Raw genomic sequence first — 27,989 nt, forward strand, 5'->3', positions numbered from 1 at the left:
AATGTGCACAATAAAATATCTATCTGTGAACATTATCGGTTAGAATAATAAGCAACTTGGTAACACACATTCTGTACAAGAGGCAACCTGGTCGTGTCTCTGTGCCTTGCTACTGAGGGCTACAAACATAACATTAGGCATCACATGCACACAGGCTTCCTTTCCTTCTTTGAAACTTCAAACTTCAAAAACTTCAAAATAAAATACCAAAAATAGCTATTTCACTGGGTCTTTAATATGCAGAGCAAGCACTAGTCTGTCAGTCAGTCAGATAGCAGAGCCTTCTAGCTGGCCCTGATGACGTTTCTTGCTTGCCTTAGAAACCAAAGGCTTTTATTTTGGCGTTGCTAGCTTCCCATATACCTACAGTCTATAGATCCCATCCCTGGAAAGTTTCCCTAGACAAACTGTCCAATGAGAAACGGGAACCACTTCCTCCAAACCAAACCTTTGTTTTCATGTTCTTTACTCTGAGTCTGATGAGTGATGAGTTCAGTTCGCTAAATTAACTCACGAACAAAGCACAAATAACGAAACATGGCTGAAGGAGGAGAATAAACAGATTTGGTGTGGATTTACTGGAAAGTTTTCCAAGCTTGTTCTAGTAGGACTTAAAGAAAAGCTTGGCACTGATGGACATATTAGCAGCCATGGTGAGTTTAATCGATCTTTATGGGCTATGATTTTGTACTATCTATGATGATTGATCGTTTTATAGGCTATATTGTTGTTGCTGTCTGTGTTGCAAGTTGGCTCTGTCTGACTGTGCACTAAGCTGCAAGTGTGTGTGACTGTGTGTGTATGTACAGTGTGTGTGTGTGTGTGTGTGTGTGTGTGTGTGTGTGTGTGTGTGTGTGTGTGCGTGCGCGTGCGTGTGCGTGTGCGTGCGTGCGTGCGTGTGTGTGCGTGTGTGTGCGTGTGTGTGTGGCTGTGAGCGTGCATGCAGCGTGCTCTTGTGCAGTGCAGCTTTGTATGTTTTTTCACGAAGTAAAGCCCTGCTTCATCAGACAAGGCTGTCGCGCAAAAGTAGTGCAAACAGCCGATCTACAAGCACACAACGCCTCGCACCATGAGGCGTTGTGTGCTTGTAGATTGGCTGTCTTCACTAGTTTAGTTTTTTGTTTTATGTTAAAAACGAACGGTTTTGGACCTACAAGGTTTCCACCTGACAACGACAATATGTAGAGATAGATATTAAATCCCATTCAAGTTAGGGGACATACTGTACACTGCTGCTGACTTTCCCTTTTCTCCTCTGTAAATATTAATGATTCATTAATGATTCATTAAGGACTTCAGCTCTGATATTTGTCCTAGAAGAAATAAATGTCTCGTTTGGTTTACCGTTCTATTTTGTAGGCAAAAGATCTAAGATCTCTGTCCACAGAATAATCATTCAATGTAATGGCCTGGAACCACGGCACAATCCTCCAATACCAAACATACACCATACAATATGCACAGCTTCAAAAAAACAATTCTATCGCTGTCCCAATTTGGACGACTCGTTTTTTAAGTTGTTCTGCAATGCTGCATTTTTATTTTTTATTATTATTATTTTTTTTTCACTTGAACGCTAACGTATCCATTCTGGGCATTTAAGAGAGAATAAGACATAATAAAGCCACAATAAGAAATAATGTGTTGGTAATTAGAACTTTTATGTTTTATTAGACAGAAACAAAGACAGAATAGCAAAAAGAGCGATCACATTCTCTGGCACCGGCACCTGCCGACCGGCAGTTCAACCATCAGTTGTGCTGCATCGCCCGGTGATAGGACCGGCAGCCACCGCACGGAACTGTAGGTAGGACCGGCATCGCTGGTAACTGCCGCGTCAGCCACTACCGCACGGACCGGCAGTTTACCACGACGGGACCTGCCGGTCCATTCGGCAGCCGCCGGTCCTACTGCCGGGACTGCCGGTCGAACTGCCAGGCCTATCGCCGGCGATGCAGTGCGACTGCCGTTCAAACTGCCGGTCGTGTGGCGGTACCTGCCGCGGTAGTTCCGCGGCAAGTGCCGGTGCCAGAGAATGAATCCGCTCTATTTTGTCTTTGTTTCTGTCTAATAAAACATATTGGTTCTAATTACCAACACATTATTTCTTATTATGGCTTTATTATGTCTTATTCGGTCTTAAAGTGTAGTGTAAATTAGGATGGGACCGTCATAATTAAGCAACAGACATTCTGCGAAAATAGCGATCTGCAAATCTGAATCCAGCAGTGTCCTGAATTTCTACCCCATCTCCTGCGGTGCTCCTGAATTGTAATTTCTCCTGAATTTTTCCTGGGTTTGGTATCAAACTCCCACAATTCACCAGAAAACTGTTTTTGGGGGAGGATCCCCAGCATGTAATCATTCAGAGATATTTATTAAAGTAACGAGTTGTTATTATTAAAGATGGATCTTACATTGCTTCAGTCATCAAATCAATTTCTGTATTCTGTAGGCCTGAGCCTATACCTTTTGCATGTTAATGGCTTAAATTGTATGGTGTACCCTACATGTTCCATGCTAGTAAAGCAAGCCTGATGATAAAAGTATCACACAAAATACATCTACTCTGTTAAAATACAATCGGGGAGAGGATTTCCACGCGCAACCCCGGGACCCTCCCACAAATCTCCTGGATTCTGACCCTAACCCACAGTTGGCAGCCCTGGTATAATAGGGTTTAAGAGTTCCCACCCAGTCCTAGCCGGCAGTACATTGAACCAGTAAGACTCCCTAATCGGGAGATAAGCGACCGTAGGTCGGTTATCTCCACAAATAGGGCAAAAATGTGTTTTTCCAAAATCTCCCTGATCCATGTTGATGACATGAGTGTAGACATACTGTGTAGTGATTTTCGTGATTTTAGGGCAAAATCTCTAGGAGCAGTGTCCAAAAATGTGTTTTTAAAAATCGGCCTGAAGGTGGCGCTATATGGGACAGATTCATGTTGATGGGATGAGTGTAGACATACTGTATAGCGATTTGCGTGATTTTACGGAAAAAACTGTTGGAGCAGTGGGCAAAAATGTGTTTTAAAAATGGGCCTGAAGGTGGCGCTAGAAGAGGGCCATGTGAGAAATGAGGGGTGGGGTCTCCGCGTTGCCTTGGCGGACGAATAGGTACCGGCCCCGGCTCTCCCGGACGCTCCCAGCCCGAGTTACGGCATTTTATGTGAGCTGCAGTGGAGGGGGTCCTCCACTGGGGGCGTCACCACTTTTGCATCCATTCTGGAGCACCAGGAGTGGGTGGTACCCAGGAATTCCCCGTGAGCAGCCCCGTTGGGGTGGTCATTTGGTCATTTTTGCACATTTGGTCATTTTTTACACCTGGGGGTCCCTCAGGGACCTGGGGGTCCCTGGATCTCCGGGGGTCCTTGGAGGTTGTAGTTTGGCAGGTAAGGAGTGTGTGTGGAAAATTTGGCATGGATGGGGGCAACGGTTGTGGAGATATGAGCAGGGCAAAAGTGTGACGTGTGACAGACAGACGGACGGACGGACGGACGGACGGACGGACGGACGGACGGACAGCCTGTGGAGGTTTTGATAGTAAACCCTAATCAACCTCTGCCACGCAAAATTCCAACATTTTCAAGATGGCCAGCCAGCTTTAAAAATGGCTGCAACTGAACCTACGTTTGGACTATATCACTTTGCTTGGGCTGTAAATCTTTGATTTCCCCCTAATTTTAATTTAAAGGAATATGTTCTGGAGGTATTACAACCAGGCAAGATCAGAAATAACATTAGGTTCCAATATGGCGTCATATTTTTCAATATAGCTGCCGATAAATAACACAAATGTACATCTGCTCCTGGTTAATCGACAGTTGTTGATACAACCATGACATTTGGCACAGATCACCTTTATACTACCCTATTTAATAATCAACCTCAGGCCACACAAAATTCCAACATTTTCAAGATGGCCTGCAGTTTTCAAAATGGCTGCAACTGGGCTTATGTTTTGGACTATATCACTTTGCCGGGTCTGTAAATCTTTGATTTCTGCCTCATTTTGAAATAAGATGTTCTGGAGGTATTTCTCAATAACAATAATTTTTCAAGATGGCTGACAGGTTTTCAAAATCGCTTCCCAGCCTAATTGATTAAACAAAAAAAAATAATATTGTGTGGTGTCACTGCACTTCCAGGGCACACTGGTTGACACTATAGCTGTGAGACTCAGCATGGGGTTCAATGCTCGCTATTAATTAATACATTTTCTAGTTTCCTAAATGCTGTTTAGCTTGCCCCAAATTAAAGCTAAACAGCCGCACCTGAATTGACAAGATGTGCCAGCGCGGGAGAGCCGAGCCAAGGAAGACGGGGCTTTAGTCTTTCGGAAGGTGTACAGATCACACAGGAATTAAATAGCAATGGATGAATGATCGGACTGGGGGTAGGATAGTGATGCTATTATCTGAGCCCAGTTGTATCCCATACAGTAAAGTGTATTTTCTTTTTCAATTGGCGGTAAAAGGATAATCCCTCGGCCTAAACAATGGACACACAGACAGAAATGCCCTCGTCTTCATCACAGAAAGACACTGACAGTACATCTATTACAAATAAAACCAATTGGAAATTATGCTGTTTGTGCCAGCATAACATGAGTGACAAGTTAGTTGATGCCACTAGCAGTGGTTATCTGACATTGGCTACCAATATTCCCCAGTTTCACAAAATGAATTGCATGCCAATTCTTCTTGACCCAAAGCGACTTGATGATGGTGATGGAATTCAGTCGACACTTGAGAAGAACAAAGCTATCTATCATGGCTCATGTTATATGAAGTTTAAAACATCAAAACTGGAAAGAAAAAGGAAGTCAATGTCCACATCAGAAGATAAGTGTGAATTATCTTCTGCTAAGCCTTGATAAGACTTGTACAGAAGATGATGATTCTGAAACAATAGGAGAGTGTTTCATATGTAACCAAACAGACAAAACTAAGAATCTGCATCAAGCCATGACTCTCCAACTGCATACCAAGCTGAAGAGATGTGCTGAAAACCTGCTGGACGACAACCTTCTGGCAAAGCTCAGTGTTGGAGATGTCATTTCCCAAGAATACATTTATCATCGTATATGTTTAACAAGAGTGTACAACAGAGAGAGATCTATGCTTAGCTCAAAAAATAAAGACTCCAATGAAACAAAACACAAGCAAGAAGCATATGCTTATGCTTTTGCTGAGCTTGAAATATTCATCAGGGAAAAACATATGAAATCAGAAGAATCTTGTTATTTCAAATTGCTGGACTTGTATAACATATACACAAATCGTCTTGAAAAAAATTATGTTGATTCTTCCTCTGTAAATAGGACAAGACTAAAAGAGCAAATTGTTGCACGGATCCCAGAACTTGAGCCATTCAACAAGGGAAAAGAAATCTGGTTTGCCTACAAAAAGAATGTTGGAGCTGCTCTTGCCAAAGCATTTGATGATACTCTTGTGAAAACTGCAATGAATATCAGGAAACAAATGCTTGAGCACAAGTGTGAATTCACAGGAGTTCTTACAGAGAAAGCTCAAAAGGAAGCGGTACCGTCCAGTTTGCTGGAATGTGTTAGTGTTCTGCAGAATGGTGAAAATGTTGTATCACAAACAGAGACGGATGTCACAAAAGCTGACATGGCTCTAGCACAACTCTTGCAGTATAACTGTCGGAAAAGCCAAACTTCAAATCGTTTAATTTCCAGAGAACCGGCGTTTCCTATTTACATTGGCCTTTTGGTATATGCAAAAACAAAAAAGCGTAATTTGATAGATCTCCTTCACCAATATGGTCTAAGTATAAGCTATGACAGGGTCATACAAATTACAAAGGATTTGGGTACAGCGGTAGTCAGCAGAGCTGAAGAAGAAGAGGTGGTTTGTCCAACTCTACTTCGAAAGGATCTATTCACAACCTTTGCTGTTGACAATTTGGACTCCAATCCAAATCATCAACGGCCAAATCATCTTTCCATGGAACAAATCATCTTTCCATGGAACAGGCATGTCAGTTCAAATCATCTTTCCATGGAACAGGCATGTCAATCATCTTTCCATGGAACAGGCATGTCAGTTTCTCAGCACCCAAGTGCTGACAGCAGAGGGGAGGACAGAATTTTGCCAAAGATACAGAAATCAGGAACAAAATCAAAGAAGGTTCCATCCCTGATTACTACTCAAATGTGCCTCCTGCCTCATTTGGACAAAGCAATCCAGTCCCAGTATCATCAGAGAGTGTGGGACACACTCCGCTTATGCTTTCAAAACACCTTTGTCTAGAGTATCAATGGCTCCAAAAGGTCTGTTTGACAATGGATACAGAGGCAGAGGCAGTTTCACTATTGTGGCCTGCACATCATGCTTCCAAGGAAAGACAGAAACCTTTTGAAATAAGCGTGTCTGCAATGTTGCCTCTTTTCCCAGAATCGGCACATTCTATTGCTATGATCAAACACGCCATGGATTTAGTGAAGACAACCACAGCTTTTCTGAACCCAGGTCAGGTTCCAGTGATGGCAGTTGATCAGCCACTCTTTGCCATTGCAAAACAGGTACAGTGGAAATGGCCTGACTTGTATGGAGATATGGTCATAATGTTTGGAGGACTACATTTGGAAATGTGTGCCCTCAAGATGCTAGGTGATGTCCTCAAAGACAGTGGGTGGACCATAGCACTAACAGAAGCAGAGGTAGCCTCTGCAGGAATAGCAGAATCGTTTATTTCTGCCTCACATGTGAAAAGGACTCGCCTAGCACACCAAATCACAGCCTGCAGTCTTTACCAATTGTGTAAGACAGCATATGGCAAATATCTGCAAGAAGCAGGAGATACAGATTTTGAGAGTTTCGAACAATGGATCTCAAGGCGTGAGTCAGAGACTCCTCAATTCCACTTTTGGAATCTTGTGCTTCGACTAGAACTCCTTGTTCTCCTTTTCATCAGGTCATAACTTCGAGTCTAACTTCGAACTTTACAAAGATGTTCTGCAGGAACTCCTTCCTTACTTTTTTGCCCTGGATCACGTTCACTATGCCAGGTGGCTTTCAGTTCATTTGAGAGACATGGAGACCCTAGACAGCAACACGGATGCCCAGTTTTCACAAGGCAAATTCACTGTGCATAAAACAGCTCGCCCATTTTCATGAATTGCTATTGACCAAGCACATGAACAAAACAATGCTTATGTGAAAGGAGATGGTGGAGCTATTGGCCTTTTGGAAGATGAAGCTGCCCTTCGAAGATGGACTGTGGCTGGACCTGAAGTAAGTCACCTTATTCAGGAATTTGAAAATCAGGCTTTTGAAAAAAAGTAAACAAAAAAACACCACGAAGATGTTGGGTTCATGCAAACAGATTTCATGGAGAAAGTCAGGAGCCTGAAGAAAGTCATTCTGGAAATGGGAAACCCCTTTGAGGAGGATTCGACTGACTTACTTGTGCTGGACACGCATGAAATAGTAGACAGCAGTGTTAGCAAGTCTTTGAAATCTCTTGAAACACTTGGAAAGAAACAGTTTACAGAATTCAAAGAGCAACTCAAAACCCCAAGCAGGTTTTATGACCCAATTAGAAAGAACAAAGTGCCCCTGTTCAGTCGAAAATCCAAGCCTAGCATTTCGAAAGACAAAGAAAAAATGCAAACACTGAAAGATGACTACAATCCTTTTTATATCATGTCAGAATCGACAGTGTGACCTGGAAGAGTTCTTCCAGCATGAAAATCAGAGTTCTCTGGCCAGAGCTGGACAAATGCACTTAGGGCAAAAGTCACAACTTCTACCTTTACTTGAAAAACAGGAGACCAGTGTCCCTGATAGAGAACCTCCTGCTGATGCCATTATAATTGATGGTGCTGCTTTAGTAAATTCCCTACGTCCCTCTAGTGGTTCAACATTTGAGTCATATGCAACAAATGAAGTCTTGCCAAAGTTGCACAAATATGCAAAAGGTCACAAACAACTTCACATAGTGTTTGATGTATACAGGGAAGACAGCCTGAAATCCCAAACAAGGCAGAAACGAGGCACTGGAGTGAGGCGCAGAGTAGGTGGTGGAAACAAAACACCTACTAACTGGGCCAGTTTCCTCAGGAATGATCTAAATAAAACTGAACTCTTTGAGTTTTTGGCACATAAAATTGCTTCCATGGACACACAAAACGAAACTTGCACTATTGTCACAATGGGAAATGCAGTACTTTGCAACTTGGATGACCAAGATGTGTCTGACAAGGTTGCACTCACGAGGAAGCTGACACAAGGATGTTCCTTCATGCAGCCTACGCTGCGAATCATGGTGTGTCAGATGCCATCATCTGCAGCTCAGATACTGACGTTGTTGTCATAGCAGTTTCACTCTTTCAAAGACTTGGCTTGAAAAAGCTGTGGATTGACTTTGGAAGGGGAAAGGACCGCAGATGGATCCCAATTCATGAAATTGCATCAGATATGGGATCAAAGGCATCAGGTCTTTGCTTCTTTCATGCATTCAGTGGATGCGATACAGTTTCGTCCTTCCATGGAAAGGGAAAACGGTCAGCATGGCAAAAATGGAACGTGTTTGAGAAAATATCTCCAGTCTTCACAAAATTAGGTTCAACAAGCAGGACATATATGGGGGCCATTTTCACCTTGCAATTTGCACACAAACGCCCCACAAAAGTCCCACCTTCTATCAACGTATCCCGCGCCACTTTTCTTTGAACTACCGGTAGTTACGTTGACGTAGCACGTAGCCTACTACGGAGCAAACCACTTGAGCAGCAGGGGGGATTGAGTCTCTACCTCCCCCCCCCCCCCCTTAATGACATGGGATAATGGGCCGGGCCGGGCCGGCACAGTCGTCTCTATTAGGGCCGATTGGTGGTGACTGCATGCTGCGGGTTTCGAGCATATGGAAGCCTACGGGCTGACCGCAGCCTCTTCTAGCGTCCGCGTGGTCTTAGTGCCGGCCCCATTTGAGGCTTTTTTCCTCTCCTTTTTGGATTTCAGCGTCGCGGCAGCCCAACCGGTGGTCCGCGGCCCACGGGGGACAAAACGTACGCGACCCCCCCGTTTCCTACGCCGCTGTGCACACCCCTCTGTGGTTGCAGTTGCTTGTACACAGGCCTGACACTTTTCCAGACACAATTATAAATGAGGGGGGAAAAAGATAAAAAAGAAAAATACAAAAAAAAAAAACAATAAAATGATAAAAAGAAAAAAAAAACAATAAAATGCTAAAAAGACAAAAAGAAAAACAACGGGGAAGAGGACGACAGCCTCCACGTGGCCTCCCCTGCAAGTAACAAGAAAATCTTGTGAAACGAATGTCGCTACCCAATCATCAAGAACGATGATACACAACAGAAGAATAAACAAAACAAAAAACGCTAAGCTTTATAAGATCTAAGTTTGTGTATGGTGACCATATTTAAAAACATGTCAACCTATTTGAACCTAGGTCATTCTAAAGCTACCAAAACACTTTACAATGTATTCAAATACATGTGTTACAACTTACAAGCAAAGTGATAGTTCAAAACGTAGGCCCAGTTGCACCCATTTTGAAAACTGGCGGCCATCTTGAAAATGGAGGAATTACGCATGGCCCGAGGTTGATTATCAATTAGGGTGGTATAAAGGTGATCTGTGCCAAATGTCATGCCTGTATCACCAACTGTGGATTAATGAGCGGATGTACATTTCTGCTATGTATCCGTGGCCATATTTGAAAATATGCCGCCATATTGGAACCTAATGTAATTTTTTTTAATCTGGTTTGGCAGAAAGACCTCCAGAACATATTATTATATCAAAATGAGGTGGAAATGAAAGATTTACAGCCCCAGCAAAGTCCAAAACGTAGGTCCAATTGCAGCTAATTTTAAAACTGGCGGCCATCTTGAAAAATTTAGGAATTCTGCGTGGCCAGAGGTTGATTATCAATTAGGGTCATATGAAGGTCATCTGTGCCAAATTTCATGCTTTTATCACCAACTGAACTATCATGTCAACTTTCCGCTAGACTATTTGGGTAGGCGGAGATCTCTGATCTGATCTGATCGCTTGATAGAGACAGCCTTGTTGCTTCCGCCTAACAGTATGTGTAATAGAACGACTGAGAACGAGTTGAGCCCCCCCCCCCCCCCCCCCCACACACACACACACACACTCTCTAACTTTCATTTCACCTTTGCAGTGGTGTGTAAAAACAAAAAGGGCCTATATCGTTGCCGTCGGGCAGAAACCTCTTATCCACATATTTTTTATGTAAATTGATCTACTCGACGATTCTACAGTGTCACACGAAATTATCTAAAAATATCAGATCTACAAGCTCTCAACGTGTGGCATCATGACACATTTTGAGCTTGTAGATCTGCTTTTGTTTTTGAATTTGAATTCTGAAAAGATAGCCTGATGAAGGTTAACAGACAGATGCATTTCCATTAAAGGAGTAGTTCACCCCCCAAAATGACCATGGAGACTTGGGTTCAATAATATGTTTTTGTAATTGTCGCATTCATATAGACAAAAAAGAAAGAAAGATTATAGTAAATTTACCCCCATTGATTCTGGATGGCGACCCAAATGCATGGGCCTGGATGGGGACCCAAATAAGGCCCTGGATGGGGACCCAAATGCAAATTAAATTTACCTCCATTGATTCACACAAACTCACACAAATGCATTTGGGTCCCGATCCGGGGCCTCGTATTGGGTCCCCATCCAGGCCCATGCATTTGGGTCTCCATCCAGAATCAATGGGGGTAAATTTACTATAATATTTCTTTTGTCTTAGGAATGCGACAACAATCCAAAAAATATTATTGAACTCTAGACTCCATGGTGTGACTAATCAATAGAAAAAAAAGGTCCTTTTGGGGGTGAACTCAGTGGCGTCAGTTCAGAAAAAGCTAAGGTATGGCAACATGACTGGTGTCTTGCACACGCTCCTTCGCACGCGTGCAAGACACCAGTCATGTTGCCATACCTTAGCAACAGGCATTATATATTTATTTTAAGAAGTACATTCAATTTTTCCCCCGTTTCTACGGTTTATTCAAGTGCAGCTAAACTTGGCATACAATAGTAAACGTGCCACAATTAACAATAATGCATTGCACCTGTGCAGCTGACCTACGGAACCTGGGAATATACCATTTTGTCAAGATGGGGAAAATACAAGTGTGGAGAACATAATTATAATACCTTGTTAAAGTGACCATTTTGTAAAATTTTGCATTTGTAGTTATTTTACTGAAATTTAACAACATAATAACCAGCAGAGATAGACAAAGAGACATTCATGGATTTATATTTAAAAGTAACTTTTATTTTCCCACCTGGACCCAGGGTATGGCAGCTGCATACCCCTGCCATACCCAATTGACAACCCTGGGTGAACTACTCCTTTAAGACTGTGTGGGAGTTTTTTCCTTTTCAGTTTGTTAGACCATTGTTTGGTCTTCTCTAGACGCACCTGTCACCTCTGTAGGAGTACAAGAGACTTGCTTTTTATCGAATTCTGAAAAGTAGCCTATAGCTGGGGAGAATCTGGTAAAGTTTGTGCACTTGGTGCAAAGTTTTTGATTTTTGGTTTTCAAAAACCATCGCAAACGAATTGGGCTTGCCCCCTAGTGGTCTGTTTGCAATGAATCAAATATTCGATACATCAGTACATGGTTCAAACCCCCAAAAACTGATGAAAGAGATTTTTCAATGGAGTCTGTTACTATTGGGTATGATAAACAACATACTAAAAATTCAGGAAAAAATATCTACCGGAAAGGTACCATTTTCAAGATGGCGTCCACGATGGCTGCCGGGAGCTGAAAATGCCTATGAACCGGGTTTTAATGTGTAAAAATTCATAATAAATCTGCACTTGGTGAAGAGTTTTTGATTTTTAGTATAAGGTTTTCAAAAAACATCTCAAACAAGTTGGGCTCGCCCCCTAGTGGTCTGTTTCAATGAATTCAATAGTAGATCTGTCAGTATGGTTGAAACCCCAAATAATTGATAAAAGAGATTTGTCAATGGATTCTGTTACTATTGGGTATGATAAACAACATACTAAAGGTTAAGGAAAAAATAAATACCGGAAAGCCATCATTTTCAAGATGGCGTCCACGATGGCTGCCGGGAGCTAAAAAGGCCTATTTAATGTGTAAAACTTCATATAAAATATGCACTTGGTAACTAGCTTTTAAATTTTGACATGGTGTTAGGTATGGGTATAGGCCTAAGGTTTTCAAAAACTATCGCAAACAAGTTGGGCTCACCCCCTGGTGGTCTACAATATACTAACCTATTTAATATTTGATTAATTGCAAACAGACCACTAGGGGGCGAGACCAACTTGTTTGCGATGTTTTTTGAAAACCTTATACCCATATCTAACACCATGCCAAAAATCTAAAACTTTGCACCAAGTGCACGAAATTGATGATTTTTGACCAGATTCTCCCCAGCTACTAAAGGCTCCTCCAACACACTGCCTGACTTTTTGAGCCGATTGTGCTGTCGCCGACCATTTCTGGCGCTCACCGACAAAAAAAAAACGATCTGCCGCAAGATCTGGCTTTGCTCGCCGAGGTTTTGCTTGTTGTGTATGAAAAGCCCTGCGAGAAGATCTGGCTGCGATTATAGCGATCTGCGATTTCTTCCAGAGCGTTTCTAGATCTAGCAATTGATATTTGGCTCTGTCGCTGCTCGCTGGACATCATAGACCCAGTTTACAAACATTGAGACTAAATGCACAGGTGACTGTATCATGTAATTCCCACCAATCCTCAAACCTGTTGTTTTGGGGAGCGCTGGTTTTATTGGCTAATCTTGGTACCGACTTGCGCGCGCATCTAGTTCTTATCAGTGTAACGTAGACCAGAAATGCATATAGACCGTAGGCTATGAAAGCGTTTGCGAGAGGACCCTGAGAGGATCTGTGTTAAATGAGAGCACAGCAGAGGTGTGTCTGTCTGTTTGTCTGTCTGTATGGAAAGATATATCATGAATAGGCTATAGACCTTTGTTCCGAGGGTAAATTAATTCAGGTGTCTTATTGGTATTAATATTGCTAAATAATAGTCTGTTTCCTCATAATAATATAGATGCTGTTTCATAGCAATATAAAACCAACACATATCCTATAGGTTCAAGGTTCAAGGTTGTGCTTTATTGTTACGTCTTTTGTACTGGTACATGAGAGTAAAACGCATTCTTTTTTCGGCTTCCTTAGAGACAATGCAGTGGTATATATAAAATAAAGCAGAACAACAGAAAACAACACATCTAAAGATAAAATAATAAGTAATAATGACTTGGGAAGAAAGAGAGTGCAAAAGACCGTTCTCGTCTTTGACAGTTTGTTCATGTGCCTGATTGTTTGTTGAAAGAAGCTCTTTTGCAGTCTGTTTCTATGCTAGTAGCTTTGAGACTGCGTAGGCCAATATGTTGATAAAACCCTGCAGCAGCATGGCTGGTGTTACTATGAAAACATCGAACAGGTGCGCAGTGCGCTCACTCTGTTAGGGCTCCTTTGCTCATGGACACTTCGACACAATGCCAGGGGGAGCCGGGGAATCGAACCGACATCCTCCCCTGTCCCAGGTGGCTCTAGTGACTGAGACAGAATGTCAGACGACACACGCCCGCACGCACGCACGCACGCACACACACACACACACACACACACACACACACACACACACACACACACACACACACACACACACACACACACACACACACACACACACACACACACATTGTTATGCAACACCTTTTCCTGCACCCCGCCCTTGTGTTATTTTAGCTGCTGATGAGTTTATAGTCTGATTTATTGTTAGTCGCACGCCAATGGCCATTTACTCAAGTACTGTTACATTTGTACAATTTTTTTAGGTATTTTTTACTTCAGCAAAGCAAGTGTTTTTAATGGATAATTCTGCATGATGACTAATACTGTAAGTATGTTTTGAGGGCCAATACTTTTGTGATTTTACTCAAGTAACATTTTAATACACAGGCCTTTTATGCTTGAAACAGGACATTTAATACATTGTGGCATTTTTACTTCAAGTAAAGCTTGAGTACTTCTTCCACAACTGGACGTGTCTCTATGAGACCACCTCCACTACTTACAGTACATTTACTTAAGTATTGTACTTTCTGTACAATTTCGAGGTATTTATTTATACTTTCCAATTGCTAATTCATTTACTTCTATTCCACTACTTCTCAGAGATAAATATTGCATACTTTTACTCCACTACATTTCTTTGAAAACTTTAGTTACTAGATACTTTTTAGATTTAGATTTTCATTACTAAACATACATTAATCTATTTTCAAGCTATTTTCAAATATTTTGATACAAGGAAACCTTGTGAAATGGGACATGCTGCATGAAAAATACTTTCTACTTTTGTACTTTAAGTAAGTACAATTTGATGCCAATTCTTGCGTACTCTTACTGAATTCTGGACTTTTACTTAACAACAGAGTTAGTAACAGATTATTTCTAAATTGCAGTATTGATACTTTTACTTAAGTAAACAATGTGAGTAATTTTTTCCACCATTGCTTCTTCCGCTTCTGAAAAACATGTCGCTATGAGACACATTGTGAGCTTGTCGCTATTTCCGGTGTGCGACGTGGCGCACGACCACCTCCAATAGGGAGGGAGCGCTGTTTTCCTTTCTGACACCTTGATGTGTTTAACAGACCCCAACTTAATATCGCCACTGTCCGGCAGAAACCTTGTATCTCCCAAGTTTCAAATGTGTACGTTTTTTTTCGTAAATGAAAGCCTTATACTTCATCATACAGGCGTTGTGTGCTTGTAATATATATATATATTTTTTAATGATGAATACAAAACGACGGGTTTTGGACATACAAAGTTTCCACCCGACAACAATGATATCCTGCTGGGATGATGAACTTCCTGGCCATGCTGCTTGGTTCTTTGTTTAGAGATGATAATCTAAATTAATGATTTTTACGTGTGTGTGTGTGTGTGTGTGTGTGTGTGTGTGTGTGTGTGTGTGTGTGTGTGTGTGTGTGCGCGCGCGCGCGGCGTGTGCACACGCATGCGTGCGTACGTGCATGTGTGTGCACGTGCGCGCCCTATAATCCCAAAAAACTCTCCTTGCAGACACACCATACTGTTCTGATGTTGAATGTATTCAACAGAGATCTTTAGGCCTATAAAATTGGTCGACTTGACCATGCAATCAATTAATCCGCAATCAGCCAGTATTTCAATGACGTGCATGAATGCCTATTTCATGTCGACCATAAAGAAGCTTGCCTGCATGGGGCGAAAATAAGGTCGGGCGGTCAACTGAATAAACGTTGCACATCAATTCCAAAGGGGTTCCCGTCTTTGGAATGTTCTAACAACTGAAACGAATGGTAAAGAATGCGTTAAACATCCACTACGACTGAAATCTAATAAGTGTAGATTTATTAACCACTTAAATACTCTGTTGATCTCTGTCCGCCCCAGGGGTCTGCATGGGTCCAGGGTCCCCCACCCTAACAAATCTCACTGCCGAAAACAGCAGATCTGAAAGCTCACAAGGCGGACGCGTTGCAACGCCTTGTGAGCTTGTAGATCGGCTATTGTTTGCGGAATGTTGGCCTTGTTTTGGCAGGAATTTGGGGCCCAGAATGAGGATGCTTTAGTACAGGGGCTTTGATGTGTTTCATTAGATCATGTGAGTTAATGGAGAACACAGAGCCATCACTTCCCACACTCATTGAATTTGCTATGACAAGTTAAAGGCATCGGGGTGGGACTGTCAGGTCTCTCCATGTAAAGTGATTTGACACTTCAATAAACAATTAATTGAATTCTATCGATTACTCCCCCTTGGACACTTGAAATCATTGATATGTTGTTGTTTTTATCATTTGATGACCAGCATTGGTTCCCTATGGAGACACAAAGAGCCTGCTTTGTTCCCTACGGAGACACAAAGAGCCTGCTCACAGCAAAACCCCAATCCGGAAACACAGCAATACATTGAAAATCGCTTAATCGTGTTAAAAAAGGCGGTCTCCCATTTTAAGTGTCTGTTCTTTGCCATCAATTAACTAGTTAAACGCTATAGTTGACTGGATTGCATTATAGGGATCTTATCCCCCTCATTTCCCCCATAAGCTGAAAATTACAGATCTATAAGCTCTGTTGCAACATGAAAAAGTGTGAGCTTTTAGATCACCTATTTTCAAACATTTTACTCAAGTATATTTTGATTTTTTACTTAAATAAAAATGTATTTGTACTTTTTACACCACTGTTCTAGTGGTTAATGCACCTCTATCAGAAAACATGTACCAGTGAAGGTTTGTGATGTTAACATTTTCAAAAGTATCAAGGCATCAACATAATACTTGAAGTACCAAAAGTAAAAACGTATTCTATTCATTATGCAGAATATGTATTCAAAATAGCAGATCGACAAGCATTATTTTTATTTTATTTTTATAAATAGCCGACCTGTATATAAGACTGAAACGATTAATGTATGTCTTGTAATAATAATCAAAATCTATAGGCCTATAATAACTAGCCTAGTAAACGGACTCCTCCCATCTTCTGTTATATAATAACTAGTAACTAAACGTTTTCAAATAATTGTAGTCGAGTAAAAAGCTGAATATTTGCCTCTGTGATGTAGTGGAGTTACAGTAAGCAGTGATGTTAATAGGTTTTTAATGTAATGAGTCCCGGGACCCAAGAGGGGTCTTCCGGATGAGTCCCAGGGATATTTTATGGGTCCCACAAAAATTCAACGCGTCATGTCATTTTTGACAAAGTGCAGCATTTAACTTGAATTGGTTATTATATGGTTATGTTCATCTTACGTAGAAATGTGTCTGAAAGAAATGAACCACAATTCCAAATCTTACAATTTTAATACTTCCAAATAGTCATGTGACGGTTTGATTTTTTTTATACCGAACCGGTAATATCGGATGTTGACCACTTGGGGGCGCAGATAGAAGCTTTTACCGAGTCTTCATAATGAACAGCCACCTGTTATTTTATATACATCGATAATATATGGATCTTCTCAGTGAGATGATGTCTCCTGTTTGTACTGTTACTGCTTCTATGGAATGGGGGAAATGCTCTCTGTCGTGCTTGTGTTTGCTCTGCTGTACAGAGAACCAGTGGACTGGGTCAAAAACAGTGGATTGGGGATGCTTGTAGATCGGCTACTTTTGTTTTGAACGGTTGATCATAGAGGGACGTGCTGCCCCTCTATGGATGGGGGAGGGCAAGGCACAGGCGGCCGCGGTGGTCCCCTGCCCCGGCGGACCACCAAAGGGACGGCGCCGCCACGAAAACACTATAATCAATCAAACAGTTAGGCAGCCTAGGCAGGCTACATACATACTGTCTCAGATAGCATACATGCTAGGCTAGCTTGCTTCCTCCGTGTTGTAGTTGAGCCAATAAAGGTTATTTGACCATGTTCACCACAACGTTAAATCGTCGCTATTGTTGTAAAGACGCAATGAAGACCTGTGTGGCTTCTAACACGTTGTCCAATGTCCACCACATCTATAAACAATAGCGCGTGTATCCAGTTGTTATTGAATGAAGAGGACGGGGAAAGGAGGCGGGTCGCTGTCTGAGCAGTGAGCAGTGACGTCACGTATCTGCGCCGTGCCCTGCCATACACGTTCTGTGGGGCAACCCTTTTTGGTGTATCACCTAACACGCTGTGCCACTATGGTCAGAGAGCGGCCCGGTGCTACGCTAAAACTCAGGCACCCATTGAATTCTGTGACCATGCACGGACACAAAATGGCGTTCAAAACACACTGTCGTTAGTTCTATCGTCTGTTTTAAGACTTTCTACGCGGATTTCATTTGTGTTAACATAGCGTAAAGTAGCATGCCTTCACCCATGAACAATGGTGGCGTCTGTGGACTTTTTAAAATATTTTTTTTTTCGCGACGTGGTAAATTATTTTAACGTGGACTCCAATGGAGGCGATGCGTCCGTGGGACCCCAAGACAATGACGTGAATGCGTCTCTAGGCAACGTGAATGCGTCAGAGACGCGGGACGCGCACGTAATGACGTCACTGAGTAAGTATATATATACTAGACCTTACCTGTTCGAAGATGTGTGCTCCAAAATATTTGCAGAGTGTGGGTTGTGGGGAAAGTTACTGTAACTGGTGTGTGCGTGAGAATATGTGGGAGCATCATAATGTAAGGAGCAGCTCATGGAGGAGTGATTTATGACGGATACAAATAATTTAACAGCAAATTTAGGTGAATAGAAGTATGGGGATGTATGCGCTTGCTCCACATAGTTTTTTCATACCCGTTGGAAGATGAGACACACATCAAACGTACCTGGTGAAAGCGGGTGAGAGAGAGAGAGAGAGAGAGAGAGAGAGAGAGAGAGAGAGAGAGAGAGAGAGAGAGAGAGAGAGAGAGAGAGAGAGAGACCGACCATGCACATTCCTGTGAGAGAGAGGGGGGTGTGTGTGTGGGGCTACAGATACCATGGCCTGGAGGAACGGACCGTAACCCTGACAACAGGCTGTAGAGTTGAACAGAAGTGGTGAAGAAAACGCCAATAAACAGCTTTAATTTGGGAGAAATGAAATTCGGGCTACGTCACCGTTGGTATAATGCTAATGGCCAATACCATGTGAACTTTGGGATCAGTTGCTGAAGCGAGTGAATAGATAAACGTGGATAAGCGTGAGCGTTAGAGCGTTAGAGCGTGTAACCCTAACCCTAACCCTAACCTCCGTGGGGTGATGCGCTATCATTCCTGCCGACGCTACGTTGTTGTGGCTCAAAGCGACCGCTTGTTCCACCCCGCGCCGCACGACGAGCGCTCCGTTTCTCTATCTAACCGTTTCTCTATCTAACTGTGACATATATATATATATATATATATATATATATATATATATATGTGTCACGTTTTTTTTTGCGTCTCAGAGAATTAGAGAAACGGAGCGCTTGCCGTGCCACGGGGCGGAACAAGCGGTCGCCACAACAACGTCCTCCAGGCGGAGCCACTCGATTGTCCACGACATTGCAAGCGGCGCGAAGGCCAGCGGACCTTGGTCCTGCTCTTCGCCCCCGAGCGCCGCAGGCGCGAGTGGCCGCGAAGAGCGGGCCAGGGCCGTGGTGAATGCAATCGTTATATTTATGCCCAGGCCGTAAGGCCTGGGCAAGCCCACGATAAACGCCCTGTCCAAGTGACTACAATGGAGCTAATGGCTAAGCTAAGCTAGGCTAGGCTAGGCTAGGCTAGGCTAGTAAATAAAGAAAGAGAGTCGCAAACGAGTGACGTCAGCGCCTTCACTATTGAATGGCTGCGTCGCCATCTGGTGGTGATTAGTGTGTGGTGAACTACAAAACGAGCGCTCTTACCACAGTCTCACTGAGTTACCCAAAATGACTGTAACATATATATATAGTTAATTTACAGTACACCACTGGAAAGGTGTACTGTAAATTAACCCTAACCCTAACCCAGGGGGTAAAAATAGACCCAATATAGATTTTAAGAGGTTAAAACTATGGAATGCCATCATAGTGGCTGGGTTGCGCTGCTATGAAGAGAGCAGTTGGAGTGCAGCCACAGGGACTGGCTTTGCGCCCATAGTGTTAGGTCATACTGGGCAATCCTCTGCGGAATTGGGTGAGTGTGTGTGTGGGGGGGGGGGATCCCCTCTGGATCTGCTTACTATGTATGAACTGGCGAACAGCCAGTGGCCGAACAAGTACTCAGATTGTTCCACTTGTGAGTAAAAGTAACAATACCAACATTGAATAAAGTAATAGGCCTGCATTAAAAAAAGAAAATTACTTGAGTAAAAGTACAAAAGTTTATTATTATACTTTCAGTAACAAAGTAAAAGTAGGCTACTACCTTTTCGAGAGTTGTCAAAACCTAAAAAAAAGCCTATCTACAATGTGTCGCATTGCTATAGGTATGATTAATATGCTTTGTAATAATAATCTAAATCTACAATGTACCTTTGTAAAAAGGTTTTTAAATAATTGTAGTGGAGTAAAAGAAAAGTGCAACATTTGCCTCTGAGGTGTAAAGGAATTGAATTATAGTGACGTATTGAAACATGGAAATACTCAAGCAGCAGCTAAAAACTGTATTTATGTACAGCAGGGGTTTTCAAAGCGGGTGACGGGGCACCCTGGGGTGCCGTGACGGCAGTCCAGGGGTGCCGCGAGATCATTTGATACACTTGAAAAAATATTTAGTATCATTTTAAACTTAAATTACAAAGTTATTTTCAGTCAGTTCTAACCAAAATGGCTATTATCTCAATGTTTTCCTTGCAACATAATCACTAAAATATCGGGCAGAAACCTTGTATCTCCAAGTTTCAAATGTGTACAACTTTTGGTAAAGCAAAGCCCTGCTTCATCATACAAGACTGTCGCGCAAAACTAGTGAAAACAGCCGATCTAAAAGCACACTTGTAGATCGTGCTTGTAGATCTCCTGTTTTCACTAGTTTAATACATTTTATAGATGATAAATACAAAACGAATGGTTTTGGACATACAAGGTTTCCACCCGACAATGACGATATGCTATAAATATAAGGTGCTGGGAGTGAAAATTATAATGTAGGGGTGCCCGTTCCTCGGATTGCCCTGAGACAAAAACAATGGTGAACCCCTGATGTACAGGACTTGAGTCAGGCACATGCACACAATAGACATCAAAGGGGGCTTGAGCCCCTGCCTTTTTACCTGTCTGTAAAAAAGTGCCCTCTCCAGACCATGAATGCAGTTTTTACTATGGTGAAAGAAATGAAAATCCCCCCCTTTCCATGCCATACCTGAAGGCAGCATTAAAGAGAATTGCCATGTCCAAACTCTCCTGGACAAGAATGCAGCATCTTATGTATAAATCAAGAAATGTGTAGAAATCAAGCATCGAAAATAGCCGACCTCCAAGCTCACAACACGTCGCAGTGTGAGCTTGGAGGTCTGCTATTTTCGATGTTTTCACCAAAAGGCCCTTTTAGGAATTTCAGCCCCTGCCTCTCTAACATTCTCTGCACGTCCCTGACTTGAGTAAATGCACTGAGTTACTTTCCACCACTGCTAGCATTATGTTTTAGCCGGCATGTGCACACATAGACATCAAAGGGGGCTTGAGCCCCTGCCCTTTTATCTGTCTGTGCCCTCTCCAGATCATGCATGCAGTTTTTCCTATGGTGAAAGAAATGCTATACCTGAAGGCAGCATTCAAGAGACTTGCCTATAGTCAAAACTAACCTGAACTTGAATGCAACATCTTCATGTTGAAAGAATTGCCCTCTCTGTGTAGAAATCCATGCCGTTACGCCACATCTCCAGTATTCACTTGATCATGCGTTGGACCTCCAAGCTCCAAGATCTGCTGTTTTTCATTCTGCATATCCGCTCCACATCCAGCTCAAACTGTGTTCCTTTAGGGTGGTTGGACCCGTATAGATCTTTTGGGTGTGTAACTCTCTCAAGAGTTAAATTATTGTTAAACATCTGCGTTACTTAATTCACAAGAAGTCGACACAATCAGAGAATGTAGAGTTGCTGAATTTTGATCAACATGTGCCTGTTATCTCTCCTAATGGTACCACATCAAAACAGCATGGAATCGTGGACAAAATCATATCCAAACACAACAAAATCTTACATTTTTGTGATTCTAGAGGCAAAATCTCATCAAATGGTGTTCCGCGGCTCAAATGCTGAATAAATATACCTTGATATGAAACATGTTGAACAGCACTGCTTTAGGGGGTTCTAAATTGACCAAATGCATCCATTTGTAGTTTCCAACATCCCATCGTGCATTGCGCAGAAATTGGACGGAGCTTCCGGCGCTGCAGCTGCATCTGCGACGCGACGTGAGCTTGTATGTCTACTGCTAACCGGAAGTGTGGTGCAAAACATTCTCCAGTAAATTCCCGCAGAAAGAGGTGGATACTCTCAGATTTAAGGGGGGACTCAGACCAGAACCCCCCTCTCTTGATGTTTCCCTTGATGATAAAGCCATCATGCCTGTTTTGACCCGCAGGCGAACCGCATTCCTTATTACTTATTTCCCTCGCTTTGAACTCCTAATTGTAGCCGTCTGTATGCTGAACCTAATTTCCTTTTTCTTTTTTTCTTTTAATATACCTTTGATTACTAAATATTAGGGGTGCGACCAACATTACGGGTACACATGGTGTATTATTATTTTATGCTTTAACTACTGAAAAATAGCAGATATACAAGCTCACAGCGCGCTGCGAGCTTGTAGATCTGCTATTTTTGAAAAATCATGACAATTTGAATTTTGACCCGATTCTAAGTGTCTTTTGAATCCTTCTAAGGTTTTTTGAAAAACCTATGTTTCTATGTCAGCAATCTGGCCAGCCATCGTCAAAGAAAAGGTCCTTTTCACTTAACAGTTACAGCTCAGTTAGTCTGTTCTTGAGCAACTACTACCGGTATGTCAGTGGTTCTCAAACCTTTTCATGTGAAGGACCCCTGTAAAAAAATATTCATATCTCAACATATTATAGTTCCAAGGACCACCCAGAAGCAAAATCTGAGTTACAAACGTTCGCTCTAAAAATGCATATATTCAAAGATTTGCACACATTTTCATGACTTTAGAAAAAATAGCAGATCTACAAGCTCGCTGCCGCGCTGTGATCTTGTATATCTGCTATTTTTCAATAGTTAAAGCATTCAATAATTCTAGGCCTAAATGGGTTAAGAAATGGTGTGAAAGAGTTCTAATTAGAGCCTCAATCCTGTGAGGCAACTGCCGGCCATAGCATTTTCTGTCCAAATCTGATGTCAAATGTCAAAGTGTTTAAAATAAAGCAGCAAAAAACGAAGCATTGCTTTCTATCCAAAGGGGTTTTTCACCTTCAAACAAGTCTGGGGTCATTTGAATGTCTTCCCCGGCTTTTGTGTGCACCCCATGCTTGATTCAATATATGTCATTAGGAAGGGTAAATCAAATATCTAAATATTGGATCAAGCAACTTAAAAACTGTCCTGGGTGTTTGAAAGTTAAATACCCTTTTAAAGGATTAATTCACCCCAGCCATACTTATTTTCTATCAAATACACACCTCATGAAGCCCTGAATTCATGGAGATAGTTTGTTTTGGGGATATTTCACTTTCAAAAAAACTTTTAGTAATTGTATCGTCTAATCAGGCTTTTATGAACACCCTGAACAGTTTTTAATTAGCTTGATTCAATATTTAGATATTTGATGTAAATGTTACTAGGCCCTCCAGGCCCATGCAGGGCCTCTCCCCACACACACCCATTGTAACTTCAAACTTCATTTTAACCATGATAGATTAATTAAAAACACCCATTATTTTTTTCTGGTGACTCATAATACCCTCCTAATACGTAAGCAGCCCGTGTTTTTTCGATTACTTTTTTCATTTATTTTTAATAATTATTTTCCATTTCCCCAAATAATTATTAAAAATAAATGAAAAAAGTTAGAGAATAAACACGGCCTGCTCACGTATTAGGAGGGTAGTATGAGTCATCAGAAAAGATAATGGGTGAATCTATCAGGGTTAAAATGGAGTTTGAAGTTACAATGTGTGTGTGTGTGTGGAGAAAAACCCATAAGATGTTGAAAGTGGAATATCCCTTTGAGTGTCAGTCGGTCATCAAATCATTGGCTCAGAAAAACTTGAAAAATCTCCATGAGTTGAAGGCTTTGTGTGCAATTGATAGAAAATACATATTTTGAGGGTGAACTACTCCTTTAACGTGAACATTTGTAACTCAGATATTTGCGTCTGGGGGGTCCCTGATACACCAAATACCTATAATTCTAGGGGTCCTTGACTTCAAAAGGTTTTAGAACCACTGACATAGAAACATCCCTTTCTCAAAAACCTTTTGAGAAAGGGATTTATAGATTTGGGTAAAAATATTCAAAGACTTAATTCAAAATAGCAGATCTACAAGCTCGCAGTGCCGCACTCGGTGCCGCGCGTGAGCTTGTACATCTGCTCATTTTAAAGTGGTTTCACAGTTGTGCTAGTCAGATGTATGTGTATGTAATGGGGTTCAACACTTCCCAAAGTAAACAACGGTAAAACTAATCTTTTCCACATTCCACTTGCTCTGTACCTTGTGCAGTACCTCCTCATACCCCTAGGGGTATGCGTATCCCCACTGGCAACACTGCTGCTGCCCAGGGTTCAGATTGAAGCCCAGAGCTAATCTCTTTGGCTCACACCTGCCACACCCATTTATGAGCAAACCACCGCGCTGTCGTTGGTTTATTTACAGTTACTATCACAATGCAAGTGACCACAACAAGCCAAATACAACATGTCCAATGTCAAATATTAGGGATTCTATAGAGAAATACACAGTAAATCCACAGTGTTGGTTTATTCATTTAACTCTAAAAGACCCATAAGGGACCATTTGGCCTCAAGTAATACCTGAGTTCAACGTTAAAGGAGTAGTTCACCCCCAAAATGACTTTTTTCCTATTGATTACTCATGCCATGGAGACTTGAGTTCAATAGTATTTTTTTGTATTTATTGCATTCCTAAGACAATAATTTGATTACTATAAATGTACCCCCATCTGGAATCAATGGGGGTACATTTACTAAAATCGAAATATTGTCTTAGGAATGTGACACAAAACTAAAAATATCATTGAACTCAAGTCTCCATGGCATGAGTAATCAATAGAAAAAAAAAGTCATTTCGGGGGTGAACTACTCTTTTAACACTGGGAAATCCTGAGTTAATTACCTTTTCACACTGTCAGAGTTCACATAATTCCAATATTTCAGTTCATAACTAGTTGTGCAATCAACATGGCTCAATAGCAAACTGTTGCTTTCACACAGGAGTATGTTCTCTCTCTCTCTCTCTCTCTCTCTCTCTCTCTCTCTCTCTCTCTCTCTCTCTCTATCAGAATGAAAGCCATCAACATCTTGTCCGACTGCAATCACAAAACGTCAGAAAGCTGCTGTCTCCTTCACTGCCTGTGGTCTTAATTGCAGACATAATGTTTCTATTACACACCCCATGACGCCTTGAAATCACGCAGATGTATTCGTTTTTGTCGCATTCCTGAGCAAATAAGGATTTGATTACCCTGTCATGGGGGCTGTCACGATTATGACATTTTACATGACGACTTATTGTCACTCAAATAATTGCAATTAACGATTTAATTGTGTTTTTGTCGTAGACAATTACATTTCTGTTTGGCTTTTAGGCTTTTAGGCACATGGCAGATATGACATATTTGACAACTTTATACTTAAAAAATAACATTGATAGTGGAAACAGCTGATCTACAAGCTCATAATTCCTATATTTCAGTTCATAACTAGTGGTGCAATCAACATGGCTCAATAACAAACTGTTGCTTTCACACAGGAGTACATTCTCTCTCTCTCTCTCTCTCTCTCTCTCTCTCTCTCTCTCTCTCTCTCTCTCTCTCTCTCTCTCTCAGAATGCAAGCCATCAACATCTTGCCCGACTGCAGTCACAAAACTTCAGAAAGCTGCTGTCTCCTTCACTGCCTGTGGTCTTTAATTGCAGACATAACTGCCGATGACAAAAACATGTCACTGTCATTAAGGCACATCTCACTATTTGAATGCTGTTTTGAGAGGACGTGGACTTTAATGTCTGTGACATCCTCTGCCGTGCTTTAATGTGTTATGTTAAACCAAAAAAAAAAAAAAAAGTAAGCTTGGGAAAATGGTCAAATCTGCACAATAGTGTTTGCTGTATGCAATCAGTGGTGGAATAATTCAAATGGTTTACCTAAGTATGTAGAAATGCATTTCAACATCACATTACTGCATTAAATGTGCATCACTTAGACTAACTGATAAAGGTGGGACTGATCTGCAAACTAAAGCTGTCAGATAATTGCAGTGGAGCAGCCAGTGGAATAGATGTATAAACTATCAAAGCATGATGGAAATACATGCTTTGATAATGAGTAGGCTACCTAAAATGAAGTAGGCCTACCTAAAAACCACTGCAATCCTACAGAGAGCAGCCTTTTCAGGTTGGAGAGCTGAACATTCTAAAGTTGATTTCACAATACTTATATATTACTTATGCAATACTGGATATTGAGAGTTGAACACTGGCAGAATCAAAGGCTTATTATATCTGGAGATGAAATGCTTTAACACATAATTGATTAGCTATGGGGGAAAAAAAGAAACAACTGTCTTGGTAGACCAGGACCAAACCAACCAATTCATGGGTTATTTCACTATGACAGCCTTAACCAGACATTCTTTATTTTCTTTTGTCCACCTTTTAAAAAAGCTCTCTCCAGATGGCCACATGGGCACATAGTGGAGTCAAGCACTGCACTGAAAGGAGTATAGTTCACCCAGAAAAGTACTTATTTTCTATTACACACAACACACCCCATGACGCCTTGTAATTATGCAGATTTATGTGTTTTTGTCGCATTCCTGAGCAAATAAGGATTTGATTACCCTGTCACTAGGGCTCTCACGATTATGAAATTTTACATAACGATTTATTGTCACTCAAATAATTGCTTAACGATTTAATTGTGTTTTTGTCGTTGACAATTACATTTCTGTTTGGCTTTTAGGCTTTGAAGTTGCACATGGTAGATATGACCTAAATATACAAAGAAATGAAGGACATATTTGACAACTTTATACTAAGGAACATTGATAGTGGAAACAGCCGATCTACAAGCTCACAACGCGTCGCACTGCGACGCGTTGTGAGCTTGTAGATCCGCCATTTCCACTATTTTTTACTTAAAAAAAATATATATGAAAATGTTTCAACATGGAAACGATTATGACGATTATGAAAAATAATCGCGAATATGTCAAATAATTGCGATTAGACGATTATGTAATAAGTGTGATAGGACACTCATAGGGGACTCATTGAGTCACAGACAAACAAAACGATATCCATGAATTCAAGGCTTCATGGGGTGTGTAATTTATAGAAAATAACTCATTTATTTAGGGTGAACTACTCCTCGAAGTACAAGTTGAAGTACTTCTTCCACCAACTCTGACAGCCTTAGCTTAATTTCCATCTGATGTCCACTTAAAAAAAAGATAGACTCCTTTCCAAATCTCCACACGTGTGCACAACAACAACAAGAACAACAACAACACAGCTAAAGCTCTGCCAAGCGAGGTCAGCCGTCAAGGTCTTCCCTTTCCATTTGTACACTATCAGAGTTACAGACTTGTAAGGGTCAATTTAGACCCCCCCAAAAAGGAACCTAGAGAGTCCCTGGAATCCACTTACTGGGGTAGAGGGTCATGGGGTCTTTATGAGGCTCCGTGCCGTTGGCGGCCTTGGCGTGGCCGTCATCGTCGTGCCCGTGTCCCCCCTTCCCATCGTCGTAGACCACAAACACAGCAAACAGAATGATGGTGATAATCTCCAGGGTCAACGCCACGATGGGGAACGTGGGCCTCATGTTGGTGGAGTACGCTGGCATGGTCAACACAGAAACTACTATGAACACTATGCACTACACATACACTATACACTATGAACGTTAAGTCTTCTGGCAGACCGTCAGTCCGTCTGTCTCTCTCTCCCTCTCTGGCTCTGTCCCCTTCTACTCTGACAAACACACACGCTCGCGCGCACTGCACACACACGTTCTCTCTCTGTCTGTCTATCTTTTGGAGGGTGGTGTGTGTGAGAGGGGGGCCGAGGCTGCTGGTGGTTTTAAATTGGTGCATGTTTCGGCGGCGGGCCAATGACAGCGCAGGACAGAGGGGGGGTGTCCCCCCCGCCTGGTGCACTTTGCTCGCGAGGGGACGGGTTTCCTCTCCAGAGCGGAGGAGGAGTGAGCTTGTTTTAAAAAGAGGGGCCAAAACAAGACGTATAGGCTAAACATGCGGTAATGACAGTGTGTACAATAAGGAGACCCACTTCTTAATGAGCCGTTTCC

The 27,989-nt window shown here is 41.8% G+C and overlaps 1 protein-coding gene across 1 annotated transcript in view; it reads right to left on the bottom strand.

The window, feature by feature from the left end:
- Window positions 1–27,714, bottom strand: part of rhag (Rh associated glycoprotein) — a 48,586-nt gene extending 20,872 nt beyond the window's left edge. The window contains exon 1 of the mRNA XM_080744553.1: window positions 27,332–27,714. Coding sequence (XP_080600679.1) covers window positions 27,332–27,527 — 196 coding nt within the window. The 5' untranslated portion in view covers window positions 27,528–27,714. The remainder of the gene's footprint in view (window positions 1–27,331) is intronic.
- Window positions 27,715–27,989: the final 275 nt, after the last annotated feature.

This window comes from Nannobrachium achirus, assembly GCF_963921795.1.
Source record: "Nannobrachium achirus genome assembly, chromosome: 16".
NCBI classification, from domain to species: Eukaryota; Metazoa; Chordata; class Actinopteri; order Myctophiformes; family Myctophidae; genus Nannobrachium; species Nannobrachium achirus.